This window comes from Stomoxys calcitrans, chromosome 2 (assembly GCF_963082655.1).
Source record: "Stomoxys calcitrans chromosome 2, idStoCalc2.1, whole genome shotgun sequence".
NCBI lineage: Eukaryota > Metazoa > Arthropoda > Insecta > Diptera > Muscidae > Stomoxys > Stomoxys calcitrans.
Window position 1 is genome coordinate 129,680,675 of NC_081553.1, and position 18,150 is coordinate 129,698,824.

General features: G+C 38.2%; 1 protein-coding gene across 2 annotated transcripts in view; it reads left to right on the forward strand.

Annotated features, from left to right (window-relative positions):
- LOC106085904 (serine/threonine-protein kinase 32A) overlaps positions 1 to 17,144 on the forward strand; it is a 139,348-nt gene extending 122,204 nt beyond the window's left edge. For both annotated transcript variants that reach the window (XM_059363687.1, XM_059363688.1), the window contains 3 exons: positions 15,162 to 15,287; positions 15,419 to 15,600; positions 15,703 to 17,144. In XM_059363687.1, coding sequence (XP_059219670.1) covers positions 15,162 to 15,287; positions 15,419 to 15,600; positions 15,703 to 16,374 — 980 coding nt within the window. In that variant the 3' untranslated portion in view covers positions 16,375 to 17,144. The remainder of the gene's footprint in view (positions 1 to 15,161; positions 15,288 to 15,418; positions 15,601 to 15,702) is intronic.
- Positions 17,145 to 18,150: the final 1,006 nt, after the last annotated feature.

Consider the following 18,150-nt stretch of genomic DNA (forward strand, 5'->3'; position numbering starts at 1 on the left):
AAGTTCGGCCCGACCGAACTTAACACCTTTTTACTTGTTTTTTATTGATTGTAGTGGCCCTACCAATATTAGATTCCCCATAAAATTATTTACGAAGGTATGATCCATGCATTTCTCGTATTGAATAGCAGAGGTCTTTGTACATGCAGACCCTTCGTCATGTTTTATTATCAATCTTTTCATTTTTTTCTACACAACAGCTATCGTGGTAATCGAAAGTGTACGACAATCTCTTCTCGTATGCAAACATATACGCCTCACGTGGTACATAACGATCCACATATCATTCGTGATACTGGCACGTAATGGGTATGTCACTGGATATGACCAACTGTCACGTACACGCCGTCATCCACATTCGTCTTTTAATCAATGCATCCAACTGGAGTCGCAGAGCAACTGGGTAGACTGCTCTTGCTGCTGTCGAATGGCGACATGGCAATCAGGCAATAAACCACAGTGACTGGAGTCGTTGGTTGGAGGATTGTTGAGGATATGAAATTACACTCACTTCCTGCTGGCTTGCATAGGATTTATGCTTGCGAACATACATGTTCACACACATACCAAGATACTGGTGTGGATATGAGGGCTTGTGGGTGTGGAAATGTGTATTTGCGTGTGCATGTGTGTGTACATGTGGTGAAATACAACGTGATTTTGTTTTTAATCCTCTCGCTTGTTTACGACATCAGTTAGTGATTGTGTTTTTCTTGTCCACATCATCTATTAATAGAAAAACTATGTCCTTTATTCCAAATGAACACAAGTACGGGTATGATGACATGTATTTTGATGGTTTCTGCTTCAACGGGTATTTCGTATGAGATTACAAGAAAATCGAGGACGTTTTGAACCACTATTTTCTCCAATGATTGATGGCTAATGTTGTCAATTAATTGTCTGAATACACACAATACCCACTATCTATGAAGGTCACATCTTGTTCCCACAACAACACATATGAACAACTGAAACATACAAACATTCATATCTGATAGTTTCCGATAAACATTTTATTAAAACTAAAATAAACTTATCTTAAAAGATTTGTTGAATTGACAGACATTGATGTAAAGTCATTAAAAACAAAGGGAAAATATATTTGAATATCTGGGAAAACTTTAATCAAAGTTTTAAATTAAAATTTGTATTAAGTTATTTAAGTACTTGACTTTAATTGGCTATGACAGGACAATTGTTCCATTAGATGAATTTAAAAAAGATTTCCAAGCTACTCAATCTTCTGAGTTCCTTCTCAAATCTATGACACCAAGTTTCGAGATATCTTTCCCCACTTGATCTTTCCATCAGACTTTTGGTCGTCACGGTTTAAGTGTACCTCAGAAGATTTCTTCACTGTAGCTTCTTCATTCATTCTGACAACATAATCTAGACTACGCAACCGTTGTATTTTGATACATTTAACTATGCGAACGTCGTCATACTGCTCATACAAATCATCGTTCATATGACACCGATACTCACCATCAAGGTAAACTGGTCCAATATCTTTCTCTCTAAACACTCCAAGCGCTGTCTCGTCTGCTTTCACAAGTAAGCAACGTAGGAAAAGTTTCTGACTATCTCAAATTTGTGGTTTCAAACTTTCTCCATTTATTCGGCGAGTAGCATACGTTCTCTTGTGAGTGGTATTAAATACCTATATACATCTGCGAGATAATCTTCTTCAGCAGTAAGAGATCACACGATAAGCTGTCTCCCCGCCTGATCGTTTCGTTTCATATTGAATGGTATGGAGAGATTCTTTCCTATTCTTACTGAGAAACGTGTATCAGCAAGTGTCATCCTGGAGAGTCTTAGTGTCATCCTGCAGTGATACCAAACACAAACATGGCTTGAAATGCCTATGAAAATATGGGGCTGTCGAAAGCTGAAGAGATAGCAAGAGTTGACCAGTCCTTCTCGAATATTTTCCAGGATTTTGCGCAGTGTGAATATCTGGTATCTGGAGGCCACCGTAGATCAAAGGTTAGCATGTCCACCTATGACGTTGAACGCCTGGGTTCGAATCCTGGCGAGACCATCAGAAAAAATTTTCATCGGTGGTTTTCTCCTCCTAATGCTGGCAACATTTGTGAAGTACTATGCCATGTAAAACTTCTCTCCAAAGAGGTGTCGCACACACCGTTCTTACTGGGCTATAAAGGAGGCCCCTTATCATTGAGCTTAAACTTGAATCGGACAGCACTCATTGATTTGTGAGAAGTTTGCCCCTGTTCCTTAGTGGAATGTTCATGGGCAAAATTTGCATTTGAATATCTGGTCTATCTGGTCACTGTTACTTGGACCTCATTTGATTAGGAGTTAAACATTCGATACCATTATCAAGAATGGGTTCTGCGGTATCCCCTTCGCCGCCAACTTCGGGCACCAGCAACTGGGTAAAATACTCCGTCCATTTCCTCAGCACACTATTTGTATTGGTTTCCAGATTTCCTTCTTAGTCTTTGCTGGAGGATATGCCTGCACTAAAACTATTGGTTTAATGTTTAATCTTTGGCAACATTTCCGGACTTTATTCTGACTCCTGTGCATCTCAATTCGCTCATTCTCAAGTCTTTTCATTTCCTTTTTCTTTCTGCGGAATAGCCGTCCTCCTTTCTCCCGATACCTCCCCTTCATCAGGCGCGATGCTACTGATGGCAGGGTTTCTTTTTATGCGACATTCTTGGCTTCAGTAGCATAACGACTCTCTTTATCGTACCATTGGTTTCTTAGGAAGGTTTCTGCTATCCAAGTAAGGGTTTCGCGGCATTTTCCATGTAATGGACAATGATTTGCCACTTATATATCATCGGGACAAGGAGTTATATCATCGGGACAAGGAGTGCTTTCATCCAGCAGTTGGATCATTCGAGTGAAATATGCCGTTGCCATCTGTTGTGTTTGCAGCTTTTCAATGTCCAGCTTTCGTGCAATGTCAGATCGTACTTTTCTCGCCATGCCCAAACGGGTGCGAACATTTGCTGCCTCAAGGTAATGTTCCTAACCTATATTCGCTGCTCGGATCGATCGTTTATCGTATCGTATATATATTATTGATCTGGGGACAACCAAGTAGCTATATGAAATTTTTTTATGATGAAATCTGCTGCTGTTACCATGTTCTTTGCAGCGTCGGAGTCTAGTAGCCTCAACAGATTATCGGACGATTAAATTTTCATAGTGTTTTAGTTTCTCACTCGTTGTTCTTGTAAAGTTGTTTGTAATTTCTGCTCATGACCATCAACATACGTGTTTGTTATGGTCTGAATCGGTCTATAGCCTGATACAGCTCCCATATAAATCGATCCCTCTATTTTATTTCTTGAACCCCCAAAGGGCACAATTCTTATTCGAATTGGCTGACATTTTACACAGGTCTCCAACATATAATTTAATTGTGGTCCGAACCGGACCATATCTTGATATCGCTCTAATAGCAGAGCAAATCTTTTCTTTTATCCTTTTTTTGCCTAAGAAGAGATGCCGGGAAAAGAACTCGACAAATGCGATCCATGGTGGAGGTGGAGGGTATAAGATTCGGCCCGGCCGAACCTAGCACTCTTTAACTTGTTTCTTCTACCATCCCCATAATTAAGCAGCAGTCATTTGCAGCAAACAACAGACTTTTCAGCAGTAAGCCTGCAACTCTGAAATTGCAGCACTAATGCTGTAAGATCATAACTACTGCTACAATAGCAGCAAAATTAACTACTAATATTCAGTAGACAGTGTTTGTCATTTTCAGCAAACTTTTTTCTATGAGTGTTGGAAATTGGTTCTCATGCCTTATAAACTACAAACTTTCCTTTCCTCTAATTGTTGTGAAGATATTTAACTTATAAACTAATTTTATTTTTCGATTTTTTAAAGAGTCTTTGTGATAAGCGAAAATATTTTTAAACCGATTTTTAATCTAAAAACTGATTTGCTTAAAAAACTTTCAATAATTATGCTTTATCATACTACAGTGTCCGTGTCTTTAGTCAAAAGTTATGCATATAGTGGGTGTAGTAGCTTGTAAAGTATGATTTTTTAGCACTTTACACCAAATTAATTTTGAAAATCGGACCATAAAATGCAGTTCGAAGCAACATTTTTGTAGTGCCGAGATGACCAATTTTGAAGGCCCATTAATGGGCCCCAGTCCTTCCAGGATATGAAATTTTTCACATAGTGGATAGGATCTGAAATTTTTCACCTGGAAACAAGGTGTTTCAATCTTCGACTCACCACAAATCCACAGCCAAATTCATTTTCGTGGCATGGCAGCAAAAATTTTTGTTGTAACAACAGAAAATCTGCTCAAAATGGGGTAGCAGTAAGTTTTTGCTAAAATAGCAAACATTTTCTGCTTGTTTCGGATGGTTAAAAATCGAAAATAGCCTAAAAACAAGTAAAAAGGCGTTAAGTTCGGCCGGGCCGAACTTTGGATACCCACCACCTCGGGTATATATGTAAACCATCTTTCATCAAAATCCGGTGAAAATTGCATGCCTTATGTCCCATAGCAGTTATATCGAAATATGTTCCGATTTGGATCAAATACTAATAAGTACAGTTGCTATATCTAAAAATAAACCGATCTGAACTATATACCACACGGATGTCGAAAAACCTAACATAAGTCACTGTGTAAAATTTCAATGAAATCGGATTTTAAATGCGCTTTTTATGAGCCTAGACTTTTAATAGAGATATCGGTTTACATGGCTGCTATATCCAAATCTGGACCGATTTGAGCCAAGTTGCAGAAAAATTTCGAAGAGCCTAACACAAAGCACTGTCCCAAATTTCGGCGAAATCGGACAATAAATGCGCCATTTATGGGCCCAAATCCTTAAATCGAGAGATCGGTCTATATTGCAGCTATATTAAAATCTGAATCGATCTGGGCCAAATTGAAGAAGGACGTCGAAGACCCTAACTAAACTCACCATTCCAAATTTCTGCGAAATCGGGCAATAAATGCGCCTTTTATGGCCCTAAAACCGAGAGATCGGTCTATATGGCAGCTATATCCAAATCTGGACCGATCTGTGCCATATCGCAGAAGTATATCAAGGGGCTTAACCTAACTTACTATCCCAAATTTCGACGACATCGGACAGTAAATGCGCCTTTTATGGGCCCAAAACCTTAAATCGAGAAATCGGTGTATATGGCAGCTATATCCAAATCTGAACCGATCATGTCCAAATTAAAGAAGGATGATGAAGGTCCTAAGGCAACTCACTGTCCCAAATTTCAGCAATATCGGATAATAAATGTGCCTTTTATGGGCTTAAGACCCTAAATCGGAGAATCGGACTATATGGCAGCTATATCCAAATCTGGACCGATCTGGGCCAAATTGACGAAGCATGTCGAAGGGCCTATATAACTCACTGTCCCAAATTTTATCTCAATCGGATAATAAATGTAGCTTTTAACTGCCTAACACCCTAAATCGGAGGATCGGTCTATATGGCAGCTATATCCAAATCTGGACCGATCTGAGCCAAATTGACTAAGGATATCGAAGGGCCTAATACAACTCACTGTCCCAAATTTCATAAAAATCGGATAATAAATGGGGCTTTTATGGGCCTAAAACCCTAAATCAGAGGATCGGTCTATATGGCAGCTATATCCAAATCTGGATCGATCTGAGCCAAATCGACGAAGGATGTCGAAGGAGCTAACACAACTCACTGTCCCAAATTTCAGCAAAATCGGATAATAAATGTGGCTTTTATGTGCTTAAGACCCTAAATCGGCGGATCGGTCTATATGAGGGCTATATCAAGATATAGTCCGATATAGCCCATCTTCGAACTTAACCTGCTTATGGGCAAAAAAAAGAATGTGTGCAAAGTTTCACCTCAATTTCTCTATTTTTATAGACTGTAACGTGATTTCAACAGACAGACGGACGGACAAGTCTAGAGCGTCTTAAATTTGTATGCTGATCAGGAATATATATACCTTTTAGGGTCGATGTAATGCAAACGGAATGACAAAATAAATATACCCCATCCTTCGGTGGTGGGTATAATAAATAAGTATTTAAAACATGTGCATATTTCATCTTATCTTTTAATTTTAGGGGCCTACATTTTTTTCTCATTTCTACAATAAGACAACTTTTTACCGATTTTAAATAACAGCTTACGAAATAACTCTTGAAATCATGTTAGGGAATTGGGTGAAATGTATTTTAATATCTAACAAGTGCTTCATTAGCTGTTTAGAAGTTAAAAACATTTGTATGGTTTCATATATTTTAATATCATCAGACAATGTTTGCTGATACAGCAGACCAATTTCTCTGGATGTAAGGTTCGTCACCATTTGGTTTTGTTGTAAGGCGGTAATATTTATTTTGTACATTTCCAAAACATACGACAGTGCGTATACTGAATCTTTTTAGGGAGTTTGTTTTTTAGTTGTATCAGCAAACTTTTATTTTGTTTATATTAACAAATTTCTCTGAACATAAACAATATAAATTTAATATAAAAATATAAAATCGAAACATTTAACAATAATCGCAATTAACAGTGGTTCAATTTGTACCTTTCTTCTTCTACAGTGCATTACAAATAAGAGCTCTTCAAGTAAATATCCTTAACCACAGGAACAATCATGCATATAAAACTATTTCAACTTGGCTATGGCAAGTTATTTTATGGCCTTTATAACGGTTCATGTTTTTGCTTTTCATTTGCTTGAATGATGTTTCACTTGAATAATTGCAATTGTGTATTTGTCCTATGGAGCGTATGACGCATGAATACAAACCACCCACAAAGAAAATTAATATTCATCATACGTTCGATGGTCCTGATACACAAGAGGCAGTGAGGAGAAAAGCTGCTGCTAACTGATGACTGACTAATGAATGAGCTTTGAGCTGAACGAACTCAACTCTCTTTCTTACACACACACACACTCCTTTGGCTGACTGACTACACTCCATTAGGGTGTTAATAAAGTCAATTGGTAATTGTAGCCAAATGAACACCAAGCAACCAACCAACCAACCAACTAACAAGTCAACACGTATTAATTTAAACAATTTACATTTATTTCCATTGTTGCTAACAATTTCCTTTGTGCTTTGTTATTGTGTTGATTTGAGTTTGAGTTTGAAACAATGACTGGCTGGCATGACCCATATAATTACGAACAAAAAATGGAAAAAAGCCACGTACGTACTGACAGGATATTCTATGTTTCTTTGTATGTTGTTAGATGTGCAATTGCTTGAGCGTATGTGTCCCCATTCAGGATTTCTTTGTTTGCAAAAGTCAATACACCATGGTTGTAATTTTGAAATAAACAATGGTTATATTTGTGTGCTCCAGTCTTCTAGATATGTACATAAAGATTAATAAACAAATGTACGTTCATGTACCTCTACATACATATATATACACTTTCTATAAATAGCTTGTGTACTCAAATGTTTGCCCCACCACTGTTCAATGAATGGGTGTGGACAATGACTTTATCTGATGTAGAATCACTATTGTCGAGATGCCAAAGTTTTGTTAAAATCAATGGCTTGGAAAACAAAATTAAGGAATTTCTGGCTTTATTAAACAAATAAAGTTTGCATGAGTTGATGAGTTTAATGTACCTATTAAAGTACAATATCAGTGTCATTGACATCCATTGTGCATTAATTGTCAAAAGAATATCATGTGAGTGATCATATTGTAGAAATAGGGGAGTTGTGACTAGCAAATTTATAGATGATTAATTGCACATTTTTATACCCTCCACCATAGGATGGGGGACATACTAATTTCGTCATTCTGTTTGTAACTACTCGAAATATTCGTCTGAGATCCCATAAAGTATATATATTCTTGATTGTCGCGAAATTTTATGTCGATCTAGGCATGTCCGTCCGACTGTCCGTCCGTCCGTCTGTCCATCCGTCTGTCTGTCGAAAGCACGCTAACTTCTGAAGGAGTAAATCTAGCCGCTTGAAATTTTGCACAAATACTTCTTATTAGTGTAGGTCGGTTGATATTGTAAATGGGCCATATCGGTCCTTGTTTTGATATAGCTGCCATATAAACCGATCTTGGGTCTTGACTTCTTGAGCCTCTAGAGGGCGCAATTCTTATCTGATTTGCATGAATTTTTGCACAAAGTATTTTGTTATGATATCCAACAACTGTGCCAAGTATGGTTCAAATCGGTTCATAACCTGATATAGCTGTCATATAAGCAGATGTGGGGACTTGGCTTCTTGAGCTTCTAGAGGGCGCAATTCCTATCCGATTTGGCTGAAATTTTGCACGACGTATTTTATTCTTACTTTCAACAACTGTGTCAAATAAGGTTCAAATCGGTTCTAAACCTGATATAGCTGCCATAAAAACCGATCTGGGATCTTGATTTCTTGAGCCTCTAGAGATCGCAATTGCTATCCGATTTGCCTGAAATTTTGTACGACGGATCCTCTCATGACCATCAACATACGTGTTTATTATGGTCTGAATCGGTCTTTAGCCCGATACAGCTTTCACATAAATCGATCTCTCTATTTTACTTCTTGAGCCTCCAAAGGGTGCAATTCTTATTCGAATTGGCTGACATTTTACACAGGTCTCCAACATATAATTTAATTGTGGTCCAAACCGGACCATATCTTGATATCGCTCTAATAGCAGAGCAAATCTTTTCTTATATCCTTTTTGGCCTAAGAAGAGATGTGGGGAAAAGAACTCGACAAATGCGATCCATGGTGGAGGGTATATAAGATTCGGCCCGGCCGAACTTAGCACGCTTTTACTTGTTAAGATTCACAATGCATTTTCAGGCTTAGTAAATAATATGGTAATACAGAATCTACACTCATAGAACAAATTCGCCTTAAATTGGCCAATTTTTTTAGCAATACTCGTATTTAGCAAATGGCTTAAATGTTGTTTAGAAATTCAAAATTTTTGCTTGGATTCATATAAAGTTTAACATTTTTATTATTATTCAATATTAGAAGACAGTAGATATCAGCAGACTTTTTTCTCTTGGTGTAAGGTACTTAAACGTTTCCGGAAGTACAACAACTACAATACTAACTTTTCCATCCCTGACTGCAAACTTGGTTACTCTGCTAAACAAAAGGTGGGGGGTTTGTAATAAGTTTCGACACCCCCAAAGAAATAAGTTTGCTGATATCAGCAAACACCGTCTGAAATTCAAAGCAATGATTAAAGCTTGTGAGGTGTTTTATGTCTCCCTACATTTGATCCAAATATGGTTCAGATCGCACTATATTTAGATGTAGCTGCCATATAAACCGAACTGGCGATTAAGTGTCTGAATCCCATAAAGGCTTTATTTATTACCCGATTTCACTGAAATTTGAGTCAGTGAGTTGTTGTAAGTTTCCCGTCATCTGACCCATATTTGGATAAGATCGGACGATATTTATATATAGCTCCCATATAGACCGATCTGTCGGTTAAGGGTCTAAAGCCCACTATATAGTCTAAAGCCCGACATCCAACTTCATATGGTTCAGATCGGACTATTTTTATATATAGCTGCCTTAAAGACCGATCTACCGATTAAGAGTCTGAAGCCCATAAAAGATTTAATTATTAGACGATTTCACTGAAATGTGAATCAGTGAGTTGTTTTAAGCCTCCCGCCATCTAATCTAGATATTTGTAAGATCGGACGATATTTAGATATAGCTTTCATACAGACCGATATGCCGATTAAGGGTCTGAAGCCCATGAAAGCTTTATTTATTACCCGATTTCGTTGCAATTTGAAATAGTGAGTTTTTTAAGCCTCCCAACCCAAAATATCATCCAGGTCAGACTAGGGCATTAATCCCATAAAAGCGGATTTTTTGCCTGATTTCGCTGAAACTGTTATTTGTATAAAAATTTTGGAGACCTGAATAAAATACGATCCAGATCAGCCCCTATTTAGATATAACTATGGATATGATAGTGGTGTTATAATAAAATAGGATGATTAGTATATCCATGGTGGTGGGTTCATTGTTTTTGATTTCAGACAGTGTATGCTGATATCAGCTTACTTATTTCTCTTGGTATTAGGTACTTAAACGTTCCCAGAGGAACTGCGGTTCTACTCTAGTCGAAAAGTACTAAGAAAAGTACTATAATACTAACTTTGCCATCTCTGACGGCAAACCTGGTTACTCAGCTAAACAAAAGGTAGGGGGTAAAAAGTTTCGACACACCCAAAGATATAAGTTTGCTGATATCAGTGAACACTGTCTGAAATGATTAAAGCATTTGTCATATGTTAATGCACATTTTTGTCATTTAAGAGGTAAATTTTTTTCCAATAGCATAAATATGATTTTAGTTAATATTTTGTCTGCTGTTATTTGAAATCGTTAAAATATGATCAAATTGTAGAAAATTAGATCGTAATACACTTTATATGCCTCTAATACTAAAAGATAAGATAGAATACACACATTCTTTGAAGTATTTATGAAATTTTTAGACCTTTTGAAAACAGCAGAAAATGTTTGCTGTTTTAGCAAAAATTTACTGCTGTCCCATTTTTAGCAGACTTTCTGTTGTTTCAGCAAACATTTTTAATGTTTACACTAACAAATTTCTTTGGGTGCACGCATTCTACATTCTGTTAAAAGGCCAAATCCTTAAGGACACCACACTCGGGCATACAAGGGCAAGCTGCAAAAGCTTTCTCGGCAGATACATCCGAGGCATCTAGGCTGGAAGATCCTATCCTCCACACATATTACGGCAGGGTACAACTAGAGGTCTGCAGAAGACAACACCAGTGTGCAACGGAATCTCTCTTTTTATACCCTCCACCAAAGAATGAAGGTACACCCAGAGCAATTAGTCTGCTGATACCAACAAACACTGTCGGCTGATATTAAATTAAACATTTTAAACTTTTGAATGAATCCATAAAAAAAAATAAACTTCATTACAACAACTGAGGCATTTCCATTTTTTTAATGTCTATACAGCTATAGGCGTTAATTTTTTATTTAAAAGCATAAAAAAGCAGTACTCTTTTTGACTGCTGTAATTTAAACTCGTTCAAAAACTAGCAAATTGTAGAAAATTGTACATTACAGTGTCCCAAAAAACAGAAAGTCTTTTTTTTTAAGCGCATACCTTCACTTTTTTTCCTTTTGATCCCACTAAGCAAACTACGAAATATTATGACGATCGGGATATCGGAGCTATATCTAAATCTGAACTGATTATCACCAAAATTCATAGCATTTGTCCTTGGCCTAAAACAGTGGCATGTGTAATATTTCGTGATGATTGGATAACAAATGTGACCCGTACCTTATAAACAGGCAGATAGACATACGCATTAACGACGAAACGGACATGGCTAGATCGAACTAGGAAGTAATTCTGAGTCGATCGGTACACTATTAACTGCCAAAGTAGTGGTTCTGGGTGTAGCTTGTGTTTAGTTAATAGAGGGTTGCCTTTTAGATATCGGGACTGGACAACTCCACTCCAATTACGCATGTTTTGCTTGTTGGTATAGTTGGAAATGTAAATGTAAAACAACAACCGCGTCTTCAGATAGGATTTTGGGAGGCAACAAAATCACGTTCAGTTAATTCTTGAACAACAGCCAATTTATAGGGATGAAATTGAAATTTTTGATGGAGAATTCGTCGAACAGTGGTGTCAAAATTCCATAGCATAGCTTACTGCGTCACTCTTTCCATATTTTCCGAAGTTCTGATAGTCAGTTTCTCTGGTTATTTCTTATAAAAATACGGAACATTTTATTGCCATGTCGTAATTGGACGACTCTTTTGGTCGTGATTGTAATCTTGACGACATAGTGCTAATTCTCAGTTGCGATACAACTGCATCCAATAAAGGTCGTATTAATGGTGCATTCGTCCTTCTTGAACATAAACTAAATCGTCACTTTTTGTTTTTCACATGTCACCCCGTTTTTGAATGGAACTCATTTTGGTTTTAAAAGGAGTGTTTCACGTGTCTAAAAATTCCATTATTCAAAAAGTTTATAGAAAGTTGGAAAAAAATAGCTCCTGAATAAAAACATAGCTGCATAAAAACTTTATCCATTCAACGTCAAGAAATGTTATCGAAGAATATTCCTCCACAGTGGAAGAGCCTTCTATTAAGCCAAATATGTAATGGGGCTGTTACTGTCGTAACAGGTGATCTTTTTGATTCCTCGCCTTGAAATATGTTCCTAACAACCTCAATGTCAATAAATGCTATCACAGATTATTCCTTCTATATACTCGAATTCGTAATGAGAGTCTGTTTCTGTCAAGACGGGCGAGGTTTAGGAATACTCGGCTTAAGCTATGTTTCTTACAACCTCTCGAGAGTCTCTCCAGTCTATTTGAGTTGGACAAGCAATAAATTTTCAGGTCCTGGCAATCTACGGGTATTGAAACTTTTGATCGCCCTAAAAATTTCCTCAACAATCCCAGACCCCCAATGTCAGAGATAACCTCTTCCGACGCTACGATTTTCCTTGGGATTACCCATGGACAGTTTGTCGAGGACTAGTTCAGCTCGCCCTTATATCTTCTTAGCTAAGTCTTGTAGATGTCCTAGTCCTGAGGTCGAGAAGGGGCAGTGTTGTAGTTTTCCTGCTTCTTGAATTGAAATTACCTTCGTGTCCGTTCATCCAGCATGCCAATACAACCAGAATATATCTCACTAAGTCAGGTAGCCTGGAGGCCACTGTAGCGCAGAGGTTAGCGAGAACATCTGAAAATTTTTTCAGCGTTGGTTATCCCCTCCTAATGCTGGAGACATTTGTAAAGTACTGTACCATTAGGTATGGCAGTCATGTAAAAACTTCTCCACAAAGAGGTGTCACACTGCTGCACGCCGTTCGGAATCGTCTATAAAAAGGAAGCCCCTTATCATGGAGCTCAAACTTGAATCGGTCACCATTGCGTACCCTCCACCATAGGATAGGGTCCCACAAAATATATATATTCTTGATCGACATGACATTTTGAGTCGATCTAGTCATGTCCATCCGTCTGTCCGTCCGTCTGTCCGTCCGTCTGTCCGTCCGTCCATCCGTCTGTACGTTTGTCCGTCTGTCCGTCCGTCCGTCTATCCGTCCGTCCGTCCGTCCGTCCGTCTGTTGAAAGCACGCTAACTTTCGAAGAAGTAAAGCTAGCCGCTTGCATTTTTTCACAAATATTTTAATGAGTGTAGGTCGGTTGGGATTGTAAATGGACCATATCGGTCTATGTTTGGATATAGCAGCCATATAAATCGACCTAGGATCTTGATTTCTTGAGCCTCTAGAGGGCGTAATTCTTATCCAAATTGGCTGAAATTTGGTATGACGTGTTTCGATATGACTTCCAACAACTGTGCTAAGTATGGTGGAAATCGGTTCATAACCTGATATAGCTGTCATATAAACCGATCTGGGGTCTTGACTTCTTGAGCCTCTAGAGGTCGCAATTACTATCCGATATGGCTGAAATTTAGCATGACGTATTCTGTTATGACTTTCAATAACTGTGCTAAGTATGGTTTAAATCGGTTCATAACCTGATATAGCTGTCATATAAACCGATCTGGGATCTTGACTTCTTGAGCCTCTAGAAGGCGTAATTATTATCCAATTTGACTGAAATTTTGAGCAATGGCTTCTCCCATAACCTTCCACGTACGTGTCAAACGCGGTCTGAATCGGTCTATAGCCTGATACAGCTTCCACATAAACCGATCTCCCTATTTTACTTCTTGAGCCTCTAGAGGGCGCAATTCCTATCCAATATGGCTGAAATTTGGCATGACGTGTTTGGTTATGACTTCCAATAACTGTACTCAGTATGGTTAAAATCGGTCCATAACCTGAAATAGCTGTCATATAAACAGATCTGGGATCTTGACTTCTTGAACCTCTAGAGGGCGCAATTATTATCCGATTTGGCTGAAATTTTGTACAACGGTTTCTTCAATGACCTTCAACATACGTGTCAAATATGGTCTGAATCGGTCTATAGCCTGAAACAGCACAACAGAGATACCGGGGAAGGAACTCGACAAAATTGATCCATGGTGGAAGGTATATAAGATTCGATTCAATGACCTTCAACATACGTGTCAAATATGGTCTGAATCGGTCTATAGCCCGAAACAGCACAATAGATATACCGGGAAAAGAACTCGACAAAATTGATCCATGGTGGAAGGTATATAAGATTCGGCCCGGCCGAACTTTGCACGCTTTTACTTGTTTAAAATTAAGCTTTTCATGTAATCATTTGTACAGTTTACTTTTTTGTCCACAGGCAGGTTAAATTCAAGGATGGGATTATAATTGACTATATCTTGATGCGATCTTAGCTAAATTTTTCATACGATTTCCTTGAAATGAGAAACAATTGTTTGTATTTAAAGCAGGGTATTCTGTTCAGCTTTTGGAATAGTTGCCAAAAACTTAAAAAGATAACATAATTACATGATCTTTGTTGTACTAGCACAATTTTACCTTCATACATCACAAGGATTAATTGTTTTTAAGTGCTCCTTTTAAGCCATTAGAGGAAGAAAGGATTTTATTTATTTTACATGTTTTTAGCTCAAACGTTTTTGTTATATGGAGCTTGACAAATTTCCGCTTGAAAAGAGGTACAGAATACCAACCCCAAACCTGTGACAGATCATGTCATATCAAATTGGATCATATTTGACTGCATCCACTTACAGCCCGATTCCTCGATTTACCATCTTAAAGTGCTGAAATACCTATGCCTTGGGTCGCACTCTGACAAAAGCATTTTCTGTGGTGGTTATGCCTTTACTAATGCTAGCGACATTTGCAATGTCTTTAACTATTTAATAGTAATACTCTCTGATGCCCAGACTCGTTTATTAAAAGAAGGTCCCTTATCCTTTATTCAATCCAAACCGATCTAACATAAGCGTTAACCGACGAATTAAGCAAAATCGATTCAAAATATCGTAATGGTCAAAATTTTACTTACATTAAAGTCTGAAATCTCCAAGCAACAGAAAAGGGCACATACAGCCTTTAGAAGATTTTAAATTAATTTTAACGCTAATGTCTTTCCCTTTGGCATTTATCATTCATTCATCGTTGACGTTTTGCATTATTCTTATGACTCTTTTTTCGTTTTGCAGGTCATGCACATTTGACTGATTTTAATATAGCAACAAGACTGGCGAAGGATGGCCTGGCATGCAGCATGTCAGGCACGAAACCCTACATGGCACCAGAAGTCTTTATGTGTGCACTGGACGAAGTGGGTAAGTGTTCACATCCAGAACTTTAATTATACGATGACGTGATGACGCAATGGCCGCACCAGCACCTTCATTCTATGGCGTCTCAGTTACTACCCCCACGTAATTTATGTACCCAATTACTTTCATTGCAGCTGGTTACACATTCCCCGTCGATTGGTGGTCACTGGGCGTTGTGGCATACGAGATGCGAGCCAATATCAGACCATTCTCTGTACACTCCAATACAGCCTTGGTGGATGTGAAGCATATACTGAATTCGCCCGTACATTATCCACGCTATTGGAGTTCAGATTTTGTGGATTTAATAACGAAGGTAATGTTTCAATGAACCAATTTAATTAAGCCAGAACGAGAGATGGGCGGAGTGAGGCAGGCAAAATGGTAGAATATGATCTTAATTAATATTAACTTACAGTTGCTGTGTGTACATCCCGGAGGCCGCATCAGTTCACAGCAAGAACTGCAGCAGACACCCCTGCTCCGACACACTGACTTCAAGGATGTGGTAGAGAAGAAGCAGAAACCCCCCTTCAAACCACCAGAGGACCATCTCAATTGTGATCCCTGCCTGGAACTCGAAGAAATGATTGTCGAAACCCGCCCCCTGCATAAAAAGAAGAAGCGCCTCGCCAAACAGCGTTCGGCGCAACGCGACAGCGATCCCGAAACTGCCTTAGTTAAGGAGTTCATTGTCTACAATCGTTTTAAGGAACTAAAGCGCAAAGACATGGAGAAGAAGGAGCGTGAATGGGAACGAGAACTTGAGGAGGCAATGGCCAATTCGGTTGTTACAACTTTGGCCCCCATACTGGAGAGACCTTCCGAATGCCTAAATGTGTCTTCCGCACTAGCATCAGCTTCAGCGTCAGCATCGGCCAGCGAATCGCCCAAAAATGCAAATCCGAGTACTCAAGTAGCGAGGCAATCATCGAAAAAGTCCTCTACCACAATGACAACACTCAGCTCCAGTCTGCAGATGTGCTCGAATTGTCAAAGGACCGGATCAAAGACATCGCGAAACGGTGAAAGTTTAGAGTACATAGATCGTTCTCCATCACCGCACACTGTCAGCGGCACAACGTCATAGTAAGACATTATGGCTTCAACGAGCAGCATTTAAACTCAAATTGAACTAAAATGTCTTTCCCACCTTATCTAGTCGATATGAGGGCCTATTGCCCTATTGCCAGATAATTTCAGGTTAAAAAAAAAGTTTGCTATTAACAGCAAGCAATGTCTGCTGATATTAAGAAATCTATTTTGTTACCCACCACCATAGAATGGGAGTATACTACTCAAGTCATTCCGTTTGTAACACCTCGAAATATTGATCTGGGACCCCATAAATTTATATATTCTTGATGTTGACCTCATTTGCCGCTTGGAATTTTGAACAGACACACTATCGGCTCAGGTTTGGATATAGCTCCCATATAAACCGATAACCCGCTTTGACTTCTTGAGACCCTACAAGCTAGAGCTATATAACGACATTTTATTTTTTATCTGAATATCGATTGATATTTTACCTATCGATACTATCGGAAAACTTAATTTTTTGCAAAATTTTATAAAATTAAGCAATCGGACATTGAATGTATATTTTAAGGTACATTGCGCCTATAGAGGGCGTAATTTTCATTCGAATAGTGTACAATTTTGTACAATAATTTTTCTCATGACTTCCAACTGACTTTATTAAATTTGGGTTTACTCGGTCTGTGCATTGATATTGCTTCTATATAAATCGATCTCCTGATTTGTACTTCTTATTTTCGTTTGAAATAAAGGGTGATTTTTTTGAGGTTAGGATTTTAATGCATTAGTATTTGACAGATCACGTGGGATTTCAGACATGGTGTCAAAGAGAAAGATGCTCAGTATGCTTTGACATTTCATCATGAATAGACTTACTAACGAGCAACGCTTGCAAATCATTGAATTTTATTACCAAAATCAGTGTTCGGTTCGAAATGTGTTCATTCACCGTTCAGCGATGAGGCTCATTTCTGGTTGAATGGCTACGTAAGTAAGCAAAATTGCCGCATTTGGAGTGAAGAGCAACCAGAAGCCGTTCAAGAACTGCCCATGCATCCCGAAAAATGCACTGTTTGGTGTGGTTTGTATGCTGGTGGAATCATTGAACCGTATTTTTTCAAAGATGCTGTTGGACGCAACGTTACGGTGAATGAACACATTTCGAACCGAACACTGATTTTGGTAATAAAATTCAATGATTTGCAAGCGTTGCTCGTTAGTAAGTCTATTCATGATGAAATGTCAAAGCATACTGAGCATCTTTCTCTTTGACACCATGTCTGAAATCCCACGTGATCTGTCAAATACTAATGCATGAAAATCCTAACCTCAAAAAAATCACCCTTTATAGGTGATGGGAAATTAACGATAGTATTGATACCATCGATGTTTATTATTAAAAATATCGAATATTGCGATTATCGATAGTTTGCCAGCTCTACAGCAAGCCGCATTAGTTATCCTGACATTTTGCACATAGTGTTCTGTTACGACTTCCAACAACTATGCCAAGTAGGGTTCAAATCGGTCTACAACCTGATATTGCTCCCATATAAACCCATTCTCCCAATTTGACATCTTGAGCCTCTGGAAGCCGTATTTTTTCTCCGACTTAGCTAAAATTTTGCACGTAGTGTCTTATTATGACTTTCAACATCCATCTGAGTAAATATAGCCGCATTTTTATCCGATTGGTCTAAAATTTTGTTCTGTTACAACTTCCAATAACTGTTAACAATTAGTCTTCTATGGCTTCTAGATGCTTCAATTTTCGCCTGGTTGGCAGAAATTTGGTACGTAAAGAAAAATTTTGCTTTTCAAATAA